General features: G+C 38.0%; 1 protein-coding gene across 7 annotated transcripts in view; it reads left to right on the forward strand.

Moving 5' to 3' along the window:
- The window catches only part of LOC135195788 (ankyrin repeat and BTB/POZ domain-containing protein 3-A-like), a 463,838-nt gene that overhangs the window by 428,302 nt on the left and 19,212 nt on the right, over positions 1-16,324 (forward strand). For all 7 annotated transcript variants that reach the window (XM_064222263.1, XM_064222261.1, XM_064222262.1 and 4 more), the window contains 2 exons: positions 6,053-6,296; positions 9,966-11,204. In XM_064222263.1, the coding sequence (XP_064078333.1) occupies positions 6,053-6,296; positions 9,966-11,204 (1,483 nt within the window). The remainder of the gene's footprint in view (positions 1-6,052; positions 6,297-9,965; positions 11,205-16,324) is intronic.

The raw sequence follows: 16,324 nt of genomic DNA on the forward strand, positions 1-16,324 counted from the left end.
TGATAAACTCATACTTACATGTGTGAATTGTAGTATACAACTCTGCGGGATTTCCCCACCTAATTTCATCTTGAGCTCATAATGCGTATTACCCAGTAATCGTATTACCATGCATCTCTATAAGTTCAGTTTTATTTTCGCTACAGCTTAGTGGTACACTGCACAAACGTTAACTCTAAAAAAAATATAAGAAAAAATAAAAGAAGGTTTGATTCATCAGAAATATGGCTTTTGCTGTTTAACTTCTCTATAAAGCGTTATGCACATTTTCAGTTATTCAAGAAAGTTACAGCGCTGTTATGCGATTATTAGTTTTAGTTAGTAGATGCGTGTCATAAGCGTCTGCATTTTTTATAAACTTCGCTGACACTTTTGTAGCACTTCGTCTTTAGTTAAAAATGGCGGTAACAGTTACTTGCGAAAACTCGTAACATGTCCAAAAATAATGTTGATCCGTTTATTCCTCACTGTAGGACAACAATAAGCATAAGGGTGAAATGCGTCAATTTCCCTTAAAATACTATTCATATAGAAGATTAATATCACAGTTATTAACTGCTAATTTATGTCTTGATTGAGAAGTACACGGTATATGACGAAAAAGTGTTCTCTTCATAACAAATTGTTAAATGTTGTTATTTCTTATATTATTTAAGTTCAAAATATTCGTCGTGAAAGTTTTCCATCTTATTCGTCTTTTAGTAAAAAAAAACATCGTTAAGCTTCATCATTGTATTATATTGTTATTTGGCTTTCAGTTTCATTAGGCTATCCATGTTTATATCAAGTATTTTGTTGCTAAATTTTTAATAAATACACACAAATGACTTAGCATCTGCTGTGTTTATTTTTGACGAGGTAAAGTACTAAAAAAAAAAATCTTATGATCCTCGTGGAAAAAATCACAGCCAAAAGTACATCTTCAGGACGGTCAGATTTGGGAATTACGATGAACGCAGAAGGGTACGCGCAATTTAGACCCGGAACAAGATAGAACCAGTTTCACGACGAATATAGTTTAGTGCAGCATGAGGAGAGGTATATGTTACTTTTGTGATTTCTTGGGACATGCAAATCGCTAGTTTCGTGGATGGTAGAAAATTATCAAAACGGGTAACAGCTTTTAGAAATGTTGATTTTTTTTTTTTTTTGTGGGGGGGGGGGAGTCTCGTGCTTAGTTGTTTCAAGTTGCTCGATTCGGAATAAAATTTGTAACTAAAATTTACTTGTTGTAGTCATGAAATTTCAAAGGAAACAAAAAAATTATAAACAAATATGTTAAATTTATATATTTTTAATTCAGGCTGTATACAGAAGCGATTCAAGAAATTCCTCCACCTCTCTCTCTCTCTCTCTCTCTCTCTCTCTCTCTCTCTCTCTCTCTCTCTCTCTCTCTCTCCTTCATAACATCCTGTTATAATCTGCTGCCATGCATCACTCTCGTTTGCACTTCTCATTTTTTACTCCAGCTGTGCCCCCAGGCTCCTTGTCACACATCCGCTAAGGCGTCATGTAGTACCTCCACTTCGTCATTTCACACGCCTGTTTTGGGGCATTCACTCTTAAGAATTAAAATATATATATATATATATATATATATATATATATCTATATATATATATATATATGTAATATTATTATATATATATAGATATATATATCTATATATATATAATATATATAGTATTATATCTCTCTTTGAAATACTGTTCCCTCGTCAGTATTCGAGTATATTTTCTCAGTTGTTCACTCGGAAACTGGTGTTCATTCATGTTTTAGGAATTGACTCTCTCATTAATGGGAATCAGATATTTTGGACGCTTTTTTTTCACATTGTAGGTCTTCACTATTAAAAACATGCACTTACTATCTTTCAGGATGTGGTCCTTCTCCATTTGAAAGCATTACTTATACGCTTATAACAGTCACATTGGAGATACATTACTGTTATTAAGTCTACTTTGTAGGTATTGATCGCCACTGAATATATTCACTCTTAAATTTAGGTCTCTCCATCTCTCAATGCGCGCATTCACTTTCCCACAGGAGCTATGCACCATCTGTTTGCCAGTTCCTCGTTAATGTTAAAACTAGAATTCGTTGAGAATATAGTGTTTAAGAATCTTGGAGCAAGACAAAAATAGCGTGTTCTTATAATGTGTCAAATTTAGTACGAACAATTGCAATAACACGAAAAAAATCATCTTGCGCTACTTTGGGAAAGAGAGAATTCCGCAGATGAATGTGGAATATTATTAATTTTTATTTACCTTTTAAATGGGGGTGATTTGGGAAGTTGAGGGGATGGGGGAAGGGGAGGAGGCTGTTGCCCACTAAAGAAGACTAAGGAAAGACTGAGGAAAGAGGCAAGAGGCAAGAGGAGGCTCGTCATCCGTGGCAACAACAAAAAGGCAGGCATGACGTGACAGTAGCGGTTCATCCGCGATGCTAATTATTATCTGTTAGTACTTTCGCTTCGCCGTTATTTCCTGGAGTTTCTTCCTCTAAAACTCACACACTTCCTATTTGGTTCTGCGCTCCTCCTCTCCACATTCCCCCCCCCCCCCCCCCCCCCCCCCCCCTCTCTTTCATTTTCACTCTCGCATACGCAGCTGTTCGTTTCGTAGATCAGCTTATTTTCTTTATATTTTTCGCCAAAAGAAAATATGGCATAATTAGTTTTACATTAATGTATCTTTGATGTTTAATATCTCTCTCTCTCTCTCTCTCTCTCTCTCTCTCTCTCTCTCTCTCTCTCTGAGATAGATCAGATTTTTTTTCTGTTCTCGAAAAGTTGAAATATCAATTAATCTATTCAAAACATAAAAATGTTATACGATCACCAACACGATTTTTTCGTACTTTTACTTGTGTGTGTGTTTTCTTGTAATTATTGAGATGCGTCTATCTTTTTTACTACTTCATTGTTACTTTCTTTTCCCCTCTAACGATTTTTGCATTTATATCTCCCTTCCTACCTTCCACTTCCATCGTTCCCTCATACTTCTCTTTTGCCGTATTTCTTTCATCATTATTCTTCTCCTTTCCTTCTTTTCTTCTCTTTCCTTCTTTCTCTGTTACTCCTATCTTGTTTCCTTCGTATTTTTTCCTCATACTCCTCACGTCCTGCCTTCCTTTGTCTTTTGAATTGTATCCCTTCCTCTTCCCCTCTGTCTCCCTCTCCTTTCTCATTGACTCGTCGCTTCTCTCGCCCCTTTCTCTTTCAGGACGTTTTCCTCTCCTTTTCATTATTTTTATTCCTTTCGCTTTCATTCCTCGCTTTTCCCCCCTTCTTTTAAAACTGATTTTTTCCCTTTACAGTTTACCTACTCATCTCCCTTTCTTGCTTCTTCATTCTCCTTCTCCTCCTCTCGTTTTCCTTTACTCTTTTGCTCCACTTTTTTCCTCTCTCTCTCTCTCTCTCTCTCTCTCTCTCTCTCTCTCTCTCTCTCTCTCTCTCTCTCTCTCGTTTTTCCTTTATTCTTTTGCTCCACTTTTTTCCTCCTTTCTCCTTTAACTCTCTCTCTCTCTCTATCTCTCTCTCTCTCTCTCTCTCTCTCTCTCTCTCTCTCTCTCTCTATTTTTCCTTAACTCCTCCTCCTCCTCCTCCTCCTGCTGGAGCGTTTTTCTCAGAGGACGAGAGGCGAAATGAATCATGGACTATTATCGCATTATATGGCCGTCATCGGGGAAATTGTTTCTCTTTAATTAACATCAGTTTTTCTCGTGACAACAGTTACGCCTCTTATTATGGTTTTTCATCTTTTTATTTATTTTCTTTTAATTTCGTCTTGCTGTCGTCCCGATTTGATCCATCGTTCGCATCTATTCAAATTATAATTATCAAACTTGTTCTTTGTTTCTTAGTTTTTTTTTTTATTCCCATTTGGTATTATATTTTAGTAAAGAGAATTTTTGTCGGTGTTTTTTTTTTAATAGTGTGCAAATTTTATTCACGCGCTTCCATAGAAATAGTGTGTCCCGGAAAGGCACCCTTTACATTGTATACAGCCACTGCGCTGTCATTATTGGGTGTAGTTTGTAGCTCTTGAAAATTTAAGAAAAAGATTTCTTGTGTTTAAGCTCCATCTTGAATGGTGTATAAAAGTAACACTGTATTTTTAGACATACTTTCACGTAACTCTATTTAGAAATGCGTTGTTATGTTTACTTGGAAAGAATTATTTTGAAAAACATTTACTTCAGTTATATTTCTTAGAATAAAATCACATTTTGGAAAAGGTTCCAGAAAGTTATTTTGCTGTCAGGACAACATTGCATTTCCCAGTAGCAAAATTTTTTGGTTTGCGACAGAAATGTTGTATCCGGGGCTTACAGCATTCAAAATGAAGCACTAATTATATATTCAGCATTCTAATTGTCTTCTTCTTCATTTGGTTATAACTAGGAAAGCTAGGTTACTCAATTATGATAATGTATTTAAGGAAGTAAAGTTTTCCTTGTGTTCTCTGAACTGTATTTTATATGTAACTTCCTCTTGTGGTTGTGGTTATATGCATAGAGTAATTTTTTATGTTTTTATTTTGTATTCGTTATTTATTTTGATAATTTTTTTAAGCTATTCCAAGCTACGTCTTGCAGTTTTTTTTTTTATTAGATCCCTGTACTATGTATTTTGTCCTCCCAGTCGAAGAGATCGAGTAAAGCTTACTGTAGAGTTGCTTGTAACCAACAAATCACTTTGTAATCTGAAACCATCCGTCTTAGAACCTAGAATTTTAATGATGACACATCGTTTATCATTGACAAAGGACGAATTATTGCAGAGGAGATGCAATATTGCTGTGGGAAAGTTAGTGACACAGAACTAGTGTTGATGAAAGCATATAACTTCTGTGAAACCGATACATTAGTAACAGTGATGGATGGGGAGGTAAACAGATGGTTTGCAGTGAGTAATGGCTTTGTTATGACACGGGGAAAAACTTGCACTTCAACCTCCGTCGTTCCTTTTCTCCCAAAGGGGCCGATTTATGGCGAGACTAACTTATATAGCTGTGACATTAAGGCTAGATTATACCATAAAGTGCGTCACAGTAATTGAGACGGAAGTGACAAAATTAGTGTTTGTGGTGAAGAGAAAAGAAACTTCTCTGAAGCGAAATTGTTTGTAGCAATGTCTATTAAATCGAAAAAAAAAAAAAAGTTTTCTCATCAATATTAGTAAGTCAGACTTCTGCTATAGTAGTATGTCTGACACATTTTTCAAGTGATGTTAGGGAAATCACACGCACAGACATATATATATATATATATATATATATATTACTTTTTCAGAGACATTTTACCTAGTTTGAATACAACACAATTATCCTGTATCACAGAGAAACGCCTTCCGATTACCGTCAGTCAGAGAATCCTTCAGTAATTCCGGAACATTTTTCACGAGCATCCTGCACTGTATAGTAATCAGAGATGATTTTACCTACCAGCATCCATTAAATTGATAAATGTACATATGTGATCAAACGCAAGAGCAATCAGTTATTGCCGCAGGTGGATTCATTGACCATAAGGATAATTTGAAGGTGCATCAGCGGCAGAAGAGCGCTGTCTTCGGTAACGTCATTGTAGGTCATATTCCAACAGTCGATAAAACTGCGCCAAGGATATTAACCGTCTGATGATGTGTAATGTCAGGTAAATAAAGCAGATTCAGCAAATTTTATTTCTACATAATATGCTGTTCTTAAATCTGCTCAAGAGTGTGTGTTTGTACAAGTATTCAAAATGAATGGCTAGATGTTATTTAATTACAGGAATTACGTGAATTTTAATGATTTCATTATTATAGTTTTGATATTTTGCAATACTGTAAAGTGACGGGATATCCTTTCCTTTATTGAGAAGGTTTATGATCAGTAAAAAAAATACAGTAACGAAGCTTTGCAAAAAAAATATCTAACCTTAACATCCGTAGTCCATTTCTGTGCCATTCAGATTGTTTGTGTACTAATTACGATCTTGCCTCGACAAAGGTGTGACCACGTGTTCTGAATCCCTCTTTCTCTCTCTCTCTCTCTCCCCAAAGGCCTGGCGATGGGCATCGAGTGAGTGGCGGGGAGTCGAGTGGTGTGATGCTGCGGACGCAACAGCAGCAGCAACAGCAGCAACAGCAGTCCCCCCAGACCAGCACCACGACAGGCAGTAGAGATCTCGCTCCTTACACACAGCAACAGCAGCAGCAACAGCAGTTGAGCAAAACACCTGTTCGGGACGTGGGTGGGGGGTCCACCCCCGCCCTCAAATCTCAACCGACGCGCGATCAACCACAGGTAAGATATCGCCATTTACACTCTCTCTCTCTCTCTCTCTCTCTCTCTCTCTCTCTCTCTCTCTCTCTCTCTCTTCTATTTCATCCAGTATTCCCTTATCTCCTTTGATTTATGGCTCGTTTGAGAGTTGCTTTGAGAATCGTTAAGCAGATAATGAGAGATCGAAAAGGAGGAAGCATTAGATATTGTAACAAGTTGATTGCGATAGAATTACCCGGAGGCTTCCATGTCAGTCATATTGAGTGGTGAAGTCCCTTGCTGAGTGCCATATCTTTATCTCTATCTCATTTTCCAAGCGCTTAGTGTATCCGGTGATAAGTCATTTGAGAAGTTGTTATAGGTTTTACCATGAATTACTTAAGGTATTTCTGTCCGAGTGGACCTTGTTATCGTTCCTTTAGTTCTTCGAGTATCGTTAACCTAGTTCCACTCTCGCCTTTACTTTTCATCATTATGAGTATTAATCTTTCTAGGCTGCCCATTTTTTCATTGTTCTCAAGAAAGTTAAGTTGCAACCGTGAACTTTATTTTCTTTTTCATGCATCGATCATTGTTTTAAGTCTGTTTTTAAATAAACCAGCTGATAATTTTGATTCTTAAAAGTTTTTACGTTTTACTATACTTTGTGGTCGTGAAGATAAATATCTTAAGAATAAAGCTCAATATGTTTTTATTTAAATTAAAAACTCGTATAAAATGGACAGATCTGTTTTCTTAATACATTTCTAAGCCAGATGATGAATAATCCTTCACTGCGTATGAACACCCTTGGAAACAGGCCATCAGTCAACGAATATCAGAGAAGCGCAGACAATGTGCCATGAAATTAGCTTTTTTTTTTCTGTGTGAAGTAGCAGAAGTCATTAGTTGCTGTTGCTGTTGAAAAGGGGTAACTTGAGCTTTCGAGTGGTAAAGGTCATCGCACATCCTTGGTCCAAAAGGACTGGGAGGGTAAAAATGCTTGGAGGCAGCAATTTGGCTCCCATCTCCTCCCACAAGGCTTCAGCTCGTTCAGAACCTCTGGGTAATTACAGGTCGCACGTCACTTATGCAGAACATTTGAACGTACTACAGTAGGCCTATTTCTTTCTCGAGGTTGAGAAAAGCATGACGTAGCTTTGTTTTTGTCGTTTTCGTGTTCAATAGAGTGACATTCTAAACTTGAAAAGACTTTATACATACATTTTATATGTATGCATTTATGACATTATAAATAATTTTTCATGTGAAATATATGAAAATTAATGCAACAGGGATTTATCCTCTCTTTTACTTGCTAGTTACAGAAAACACTCGCACAATCATTTTAATTTATATAAATCATCATCTGTCTCTTGAGAAAGCGTAGCCCAATCATTTTTATTTATAACAGGTGCCATATCTTTTCAAGTCGATCCACTCATCATCTTCGTCTTGACCTGTCAACGTCATTATCCAGTTTTCCTTTGTCGCCTTCATCTACTGCCCTTACTTGGCCTGAGTACATCCTCCACTAAGCATTCTTCCCTTTTCAACCCTCGCTCCACGAAGCGTTCTAACCCTTTTCTCTGTGCAGATCGAATGAGGTCATACGCATTGCTGAGGAGACCGGCTCATGTTACTTAGTACCTCAAATCATTCTCCAAGCGCGTCCCCCCCCTTTTTTTTTCTTATTCTTCTTTTTTTGACGGAGATTCTTTCAAGTTTGAGAGAGGCTGCAATGGTACTTTAAAAATGTCATTCACCTTTAGCTTAGTGACAGGCTTTCTGGCTTATTTTAGTGTTTATGCATACGAAAGCTTTATCTGTGTTTTTCTTATGGTTATGATGTGCTCGTTTCACATTAATTTCTTTTGCAAGCTAATAATAATAATAATAATATAATAATAATAATAATAATAATAATAATTTAGATACGAAGAGCAGGAACGTGACTTCTACACTTCTTCAAATATCCACGGAATGTTTTCGTTTCTTTATTCTTTCCTGAAACGTTTTGTAATAGAGAACAATGATTCCCAGTTATTGTTTCGAGATTACTAAAGGATTCAGTCTCCTACAGTCATTCCTCCTTCCTCCTTACCTTTAGAAGCAGAGAAATCATTGTATGGGCGTTAGGTGTCAACACTCCAGTCATCTTGTGATTAATAGTTAGTGTAGCTACTTTCCATCATTACACCAGATTGTTATTTATTACTATTGTGATGTAGTCATTAGGTGTTCATGTATCTAAGATCAGTAAAGCATATTGTGTCTGTAGATAATAATTCTTTCCCCGGTGCCGCATAAACGGTGATTAATTTTTATTGTGTAAATGACCTGACTGATGTTAGGCTACACATGGTACACTGTACGAGGTTTGAATACCACTACAGTCTTTCTTTTGTCACATTAACTTGTTGTGTGTTTTGGAATTCCATGCATCATTTTTCACCCAAATACTCCAGGATACTTTTCATCTTCTCCCCAGTTGAAGAATGACCCCGTGTGCGTTTTCTTTCTTGAATGAACTCATTTTATCAAGACAGCGATGTCTCAGGACTTTTTCGATTTTCATAATTGATTTCACTCTTGTGCCGTTCCATCACTGCAGCGTTAGCTTATTTAGAGTAAAATTGATATAATTGATAACTGCATAATTGCTTCATGATATGCAAATTATGGACCGATGTATGTATGTATGTCTGTAGGGAAGCTGTTGAGTTTTCTTTCTGATTAATTGAAACTGCTGATGTAGTTATTTGATTAGCCATTGAATACCGAACTTCACAGGGTTAGTTCAAATATTGAATCTACAGGAATAGTTCTTTTGTGTGTTTGTGTAAGTATGTTGTTATGTATTGGAAAGGGAAGCAATTCTTTTGCTTTCAGCACAGTTGATTGATTTTTCTCTTAAATGAAGTCACAGTTAAGGCTTTTCCATTACTGTGAATGGTAACAGGAAAACCGTGGAAAAGATAGTCATAGCCGTGTTATTTCGCTTAATTTTTGTAGAGTGAGGGAGAGTATTTTAAATTTTTAGGATGTTAGCATTCCCGAGATTGTGACAGGATTTTAAAATGGGCAGATCGTCTTCGAATTCGGGATTAGAAAATAATGAGGTTTATTTTGAGAGACTATTATTTCATAGTAGACTAAGAATGTAATCCGTTTCAATTTAGAGGTCTGGCGTTTCCCTCGGCCTTGTCAGGAAAGCCGAGCAACTAATGAGAAAGTTTCAGTACAAGCTTCTTAAAAAAATGCAATTTCGCTTGAATTTGCAAAACTTAAATTAAATGATTGTTAGGCTTCTGGACTGCTTTCAAAGAACTTGACTCATTCTTATTTATGCTTGGAAACAAATTGCTCTTTGCCTGGGTTTTTCTTTCAAAAAACTTGGCTGATTCTTATATATGCTTGTAAACTAAATGCTTTTTGCTTGGGTTTTTCCTTTCAAAAAACTTGGCTGACTCTTATATATGCTTGTAAACTAAATGCTTTTTGCTTGGGTTTTTCTTCTCCACTTTGACTCTGCATTACTTCTTGCCAGTCTTCCCTGCATCCTAATTTCTTTGTATTGTGATCACAAAGTATAATTTTATCCATAGGCCAGTGTCTACTGATCATTGTATGCTATCATTAAACAGTTCTTTTGTTATATTGTAAGTGTGTAAATATATACTCATACATTTCCTTTGCTTTTCTCGACAGGGCCGCGGTCGAGAGGGACGAGCTGGTTCCCGAGAACGTTTGGTGGTCGCGCCTCTGAGTTTGGCCCAGAGGGACTACCCAAGACATGACTACTACCAGCACAAACCTCAGGACTATCCGAGTAAACCGCAAGACTATCCAAGTAAACTTCAAGACTATTCTAGCAAGAACCAAGACTATCCCACGAAGCCTCAGGACTACCCTTGTAAGAATGGTGCCAGCACTCCTGTCTACAAAGCCCAGAGTCGTGAGGTAGTGCCTGCCCAGAGACAGCAGTCTCCCGGCGTGGCCCTAGGCATGATGAGCTCGCCAGGGGGTGGTGGGGGCGGTGGAGGCTTACGAGAGCGGGTTGCGTCCCCACACAGGGTGACGTCCCCTCCCGTTAAGCTGCAGGAGCCCCAGCGAATGGCCAGCCCCCCTGTCAAAATGTCCGATCCCCGATCACAGCATGATTTCGGCAAACCGGACATCGTCAAGCTGGAGGGTTCTCCTGCAGGAGGCGTAGGTGTGCCGAGGCTCAGCCCAGCAGGCGTGGGAAGCCATTTTGTGCAGCAGTACCCGGAAAGGGATACCCCGGCGGCGTCGCAGGGGAATGGCAGCAATAACAGTAGTAACAGCAATGCCGTGTGGGAGGGGGGCTACCCACTGACACCGGAGAAGTACCCCGTCAATGGTCCTCCGACATCGACGTATTCGCCCCTCTCCTTGACGGCCCTCCACCTTCAGTCCTCTCCCTCCCACGGGCATCGGGTATCCCATGACCCCCCTGAGAAGGTCATAGACGCCCTGGAACAGAAGAAAGACATAAGTTATACTTCCGGGAGCAATAACAACGGCAGTCCAGGACTAGACGATGCAATGGACGATAAGTACCGTGAATACCCGGCAGAGAAGGACGAGGGTGACCCGGAGGTTCTGGTCGACGGCTGTGACCTCAAGAAGCTGGCGGAGGTCACCAGCAAGATGGCGCTGACTGTCTTGCCGGACGATGTCGACACCTATAACGAGCTGAATAAGCATCACCTCAACGGCCACCTGAGTGCCCATCTGGAGCACCTCGGGAGGCCTGCGGGGCAACTCACACCGGAGAGCACGGACTGCGGCTCCCTCAGCAAGAGTTCCTCCGACGGGGATAACATGATGAATCGCAAGAGACCGCCCACCAAGCTCAAATCCAAGAGGCGCAACATCCTCTCCTTCCCGCACCATCTGTCCGTGGATGAACTGCGCGTCATACAAGTAAGAGTCGTCCTGTTCGTTGGTCCTTTCAAATCACTGTTTTTGAAATGTGAACTCAACTTCAATCGACCATTAAACTACTTCTGACACTCCTTTATTCACGTGTCTTAATTTTTTTTCTACTTATTAAATTTACATTTTACATTTGCATAAAGGCACCTCCTTTATTTGTATTGAATGCTGGTTTCAGAATTAACTTTAATCATAACCTAGTTTTGAATCATCTGGTCTCGTAAAATTTCTGCAGTTATCCGATCTGTCATATTATAGTATGCCAAGTGAAGGAGGAGCGGACATTCGCACAACAAATCATCGGAGAATGACTCGCTATTCTTTTTTCAGTTTTCAGTCTCACATTTATATATGATTATGTCGTTATTGTATAAAAGTATTCATCTTTGTACCTGAACAGCACCTTCCAGTGTGCATGTGTTTATTACTAGTCATAAGTTGCAAGTATTTCTACGTTACACATTTATAATCTTTTAATTCCAGCTTGCGCACTTGTTTTCAGCTTGAGAGGAACTGCCTTATTCTTTATTGCTTCCTGCATTGGGTTTTATTTTTATGCAGTGGAGTCTCTCTCTCTCTCTCTCTCTCTCTCTCTCTCTCTCTCTCTCTCTCTCTCTGACCTTTGGCTCTTCACTTGTTTGCTCATATTTATAGGAAATATTTCGTATACTGATTATTATCGTTCACTACAGGATACACTTCTTTTTATTAGTAGATTTTTTATGTGTCGTCCGGGGTGTGTTCAGCAATGAAACAAAAATAAAGTGTTCCATTATCATTCATAACCTACGAACTGGAAAGGACGCAAGATGTTTTTGAATGTAACATTTATTGAAAAACCAAAATGAAGATGTTTTGAAGGAAGGAATTATGGTAGGCATATTAATGGGCTGTTACAAAGTGACTGTTATGTAACACTTCACATTCTCATCTTCGTGTGCAATAATGTTGTTGTTTTTCATGAATGTGTGTGTGTGTGTGTGTATATATATATATATATATATATATATATATATATATATATATATATATATATATATATATATATATATATATATGTATATATATATATATATACATATATATATATGTGTGTGTGTGGTATATATATATATATATATATATATATATATATATATATATATATATATATATATAGGTGTATATATATGTGTGTGTGTGTGTGTTTGTGGGTATATATGAATCAAATTTATTGTTGAAATAGATGTTTAATGTATGAATATATGAGTAATTCGATTAAAAAAAAACATGTCAAGAATCTGACCAAATCGCGGAGGCCTTCCCAGACATTCTTCTCCAAACCTTTTTTAGGCAGTCTTCTTTTATTTCTTTTTTTCTAAGACAACGCTTATTCTTTCAAAACCCTCGTCTTCCATTGAGCTCCATTTTCTCTCTTCCCGTTCGTGTCCGTATTTGAATAACAATGCTTTATTATGTTTCTGTAAGGACGCCGAAGGCCGGAGCCCTCGCCATATAAGGCAGCCTTTTGGGTTCTTCACTGGGTATTCTTATATCCCTTTTTTTTTTATGTAGGTTTAACCTTGTTTCAGTTTCTCATTATATTATAGATTCGTTTAGCGCAGTTTTAGAAGGAAGTTGTCAATTGAAATTACCTTACCTCTGATGGTCTTAGAATTTTTATGACGTATACTCGGAGCTGTTTTAGACCTCTGCCTATTGTGACGTACAATACGCTGTCATTTTGAACTTGGACTTCTCCGTGCTATATAGCTTTAAAGTTGTGCGGTGAGGTAGTGATGAAGTAGAAAAAAATAGATAATCTAAATAAATTTCTTAAACTCTTAAAAACGGTAAGGGCTTCCATTTGCAATAAATAAAATAGCATTATTATTATTATTATTATTATTATTATTATTATTATTATTATTATTATTATTATTATTATTATTATTATTATTATTATTATACAGAAAAAATACTAAATCAACGTCATAAGCAATCTTCCGCAAATCCGAGTAATCATACATAAGTAAAATCAGAGAAGAGTGTAGTGAAATCGAATATGAAAGAAATAAAGATTAACTTAAAATTAGAGGTTCTAGTGTTAAATATTGCTCTATTGTACCAGTTTCGTCCCCTCCTATGGCATCCGAAGGTTACGAATTACACCTGAACTCGGTACCGGCCCATTACTTCTACTCTGCAATCAGGATCTCTGATGTACGGGAAGACCCACGACCATTAAATGGTTGTTTGTAAACGGGTATGATACATAACCAATGTCGCTTGGTGGTAAGAGTAGTGTGAGTGTCACGGGTACAGCCGTGGCCACCGAGAGATACAGCCCTAGTGTTCATCTTTTGATCTCGTCGTGAGTCGTTATCTTATTTTGTCATTTTGTTCCCCTAAACCAGCGTCTTCTTCCTATGTCAGGTTGTCGTGTCGAAGTTAAGTGTCTTTCTTTGTCATTTTGTTTCCTACTTATTTCTTCATCTGGGTCGATTGTAGGACGTGTTTCAAGTTTGTGATCTATTTGTGCTTTAATTTCGCTCACTCGTGGAGTAAGCCTACAAACTACTTTGTTGTTGGGGGAGGGGGGGGGGGGTTAGGAAAGACTAAAAAGGTGTTTCGCGTTGATTTAAAGATACAGGAATTTTAGGATAGGATGTTTATGATTTATTTATTAGAATGAAAACGTAACAAATAAATAATGTGCATGTTAAACAATACAGAAAAAATTACAATAGAATACAGAGCATTTATTCTAATTTTCGTTGGTGAAACAACGCTCTATTTGACCCTACATTTTAGTCCACTCCCGTAGTAGGCTGGAGGTCGGATCACGCCTTGTTTTTACACAGGTTTGTTGGTGGTGTTTGTGTTCTGTATAGCACATTTTACCAGTTACTGTAATGATGCTTTCTTGTATATGGGACATATCTTGTTCTATGCGTTAATGTATGATAGACATTGTGTTTGTTGCTTCCCAGATGAGTTTGTTTGTTAAAGGAAATAGGTTAGGAAAATTCTTCGATAGCGTTTGTTTATTTGTATATTTTTTTTGTTCTGCAGCGATGACAGTAGTTTTTTTTTAGTCTGATCATTTTCTGCTCAATTCTGCATGTCTGCGCGCCTTGTAGCTGACTAATAGTGCTTTATCATTTTGGTTTTAGGAAAGTTACATTGATTAATGCGTTTGATTCTATCATTATCAAAGTTATAAGGTTACCATTATACTCTCTCTCTCTCTCTCTCTCTCTCTCTCTCTCTTCTTTTCCTAGCAACAAATCGGCATACGTAGGAAGTGAAGGCGTAGGGAGAAACCCACGCCTGCAACATACAAAGCATGATTGATAGGCAGCGATCTGTTAGTTATCAAACCCACCCAACCACGCCGACGGCTTCCGCCTCTTTTCGTAAGTCGTCTCGCCCGACGTTCCCTCATTCGGCCCAGCTCCTAACTAATGGCATCTTGCATCCGCAAATATTCATGACATCATCGCAAGGTGCCTCACGACAAATAGGAACAGGGAACTAATGGTACCGAAGAGAGTGCCAGATACCCAGTCACTCGCCGTTATGGCGTTTGTAATGGAGGGCCAGGTGTTAATTGTCGGTGGCTGGTGGTTGCGAAGGAGCGGCTGGGTTGGTGATAATCGATCTCGTTACATTTCGTCCTATTTCCGGTTCGGTTTTGTCATTGTAACTGAAACTTCATTATTGCTAGTGTTCCGTTTTAAGTTTGCGGGGAGTTTTGTGTGACAAACTTCTATATAGAGATGTGAAGGCCTTGCTAAACTTCAGTAGAGATGCGAATGTCTGGCATAACTTCTCTAAGAGATGTGAAAGTCAAGAGGCAAGTCTGGAAGATGATTTGCTCTCTCTCTCTCTCTCTCTCTCTCTCTCTCTCTCTCTCTCTCTCTCTCTCTCTCTCTCTCTGTTCATCAGTTCGCTCATCGTGAGTGGTCTGGATACAGTTATGTCACTTGCGAGTAAATGAACGTTTTTACTTTTTCAATTTGGCTTGCAGAACGCCCACTAGGATTTAGAGTTGTATGCAATATTTTTATTTTTTCTTGCGTGAATTTTGACCAAAATGAACATAAAACCTACTGGTTGTCGATAACACCTCCAGTGCAATTTAAATTATATCTAACTCCAAAAAGCATAAACATAAATCATGGGGCATCAGAAAAATTTGGTAGCTAACAGAATTCTTAAATCCAGTATTACTTGCATCTGATGTGCGACGAGGTCATCGCCTTCGGAATTCAATTTCTGCAGACGTACTTCAAAATTGTATCACTTTTTTTTCTTTTTACATATTTTGTTCTTGAGCTTCTCTTTTCGAATGCTTCATTTCCGAATTCCATGACATGAATTCAATGTCGGCGTAAAGGAAAGTCAGCAAACGCTAGAAAGTACTTGCACGCTTCCCCACACCCAAATTTTTGCATTGAATATTAATGGCGTTAATGTTGAGATTGCGAAGGTAAACTCTGAGCATGATTTTCTGAAGACGAACCTCTTCCTTTTCCGAACGATCTGAATAATCTTTGGCTTTTAAAGTGGTGTATGTGTTCCAATAAACGGCGGCTAATGATGGGTGTCAGGAGATCAAATTTCAATAACGGGAGCATTTAGAATGGCCCTTAATGGAGACTGGCGTAAGGGCTGTAATGGGTTGCCATTATGATAATGACGGGTCAAAGGAAGCTACTACGGAGCGCCTTCCTCCTCCTCCTCCTCCTCCTCCTCCAGATCTTCTTCACCTTTCGCCCTTCCCCGCCTCCAGGTAGTACCTTCATAAAGGACGCTTATTTTCTCACTTTGCTCTGTTCCTTACTCCTCTTCATCGTCATTCTTTATTTATTTATTTATCTATTTGTTTGCCTTTTTCACGTTCCCTCCTGATGGAATAGTAAATTTGCATATCAAGATTGCGCATTTTAGAGTCATGACTACGAAATTGTGTGTCAAGTATATATATATATATATATATATATATATATATTATATATATATATATATATATATATATATATTATTTTATATATATTTATATATTTATGTAGTATGTTTGTATGTATAGATATACTTATATGTGTATTGTGTGTGAGTGTGTG

This window comes from Macrobrachium nipponense, chromosome 16 (genome assembly GCF_015104395.2).
Source record: "Macrobrachium nipponense isolate FS-2020 chromosome 16, ASM1510439v2, whole genome shotgun sequence".
Lineage (NCBI taxonomy): Eukaryota > Metazoa > Arthropoda > Malacostraca > Decapoda > Palaemonidae > Macrobrachium > Macrobrachium nipponense.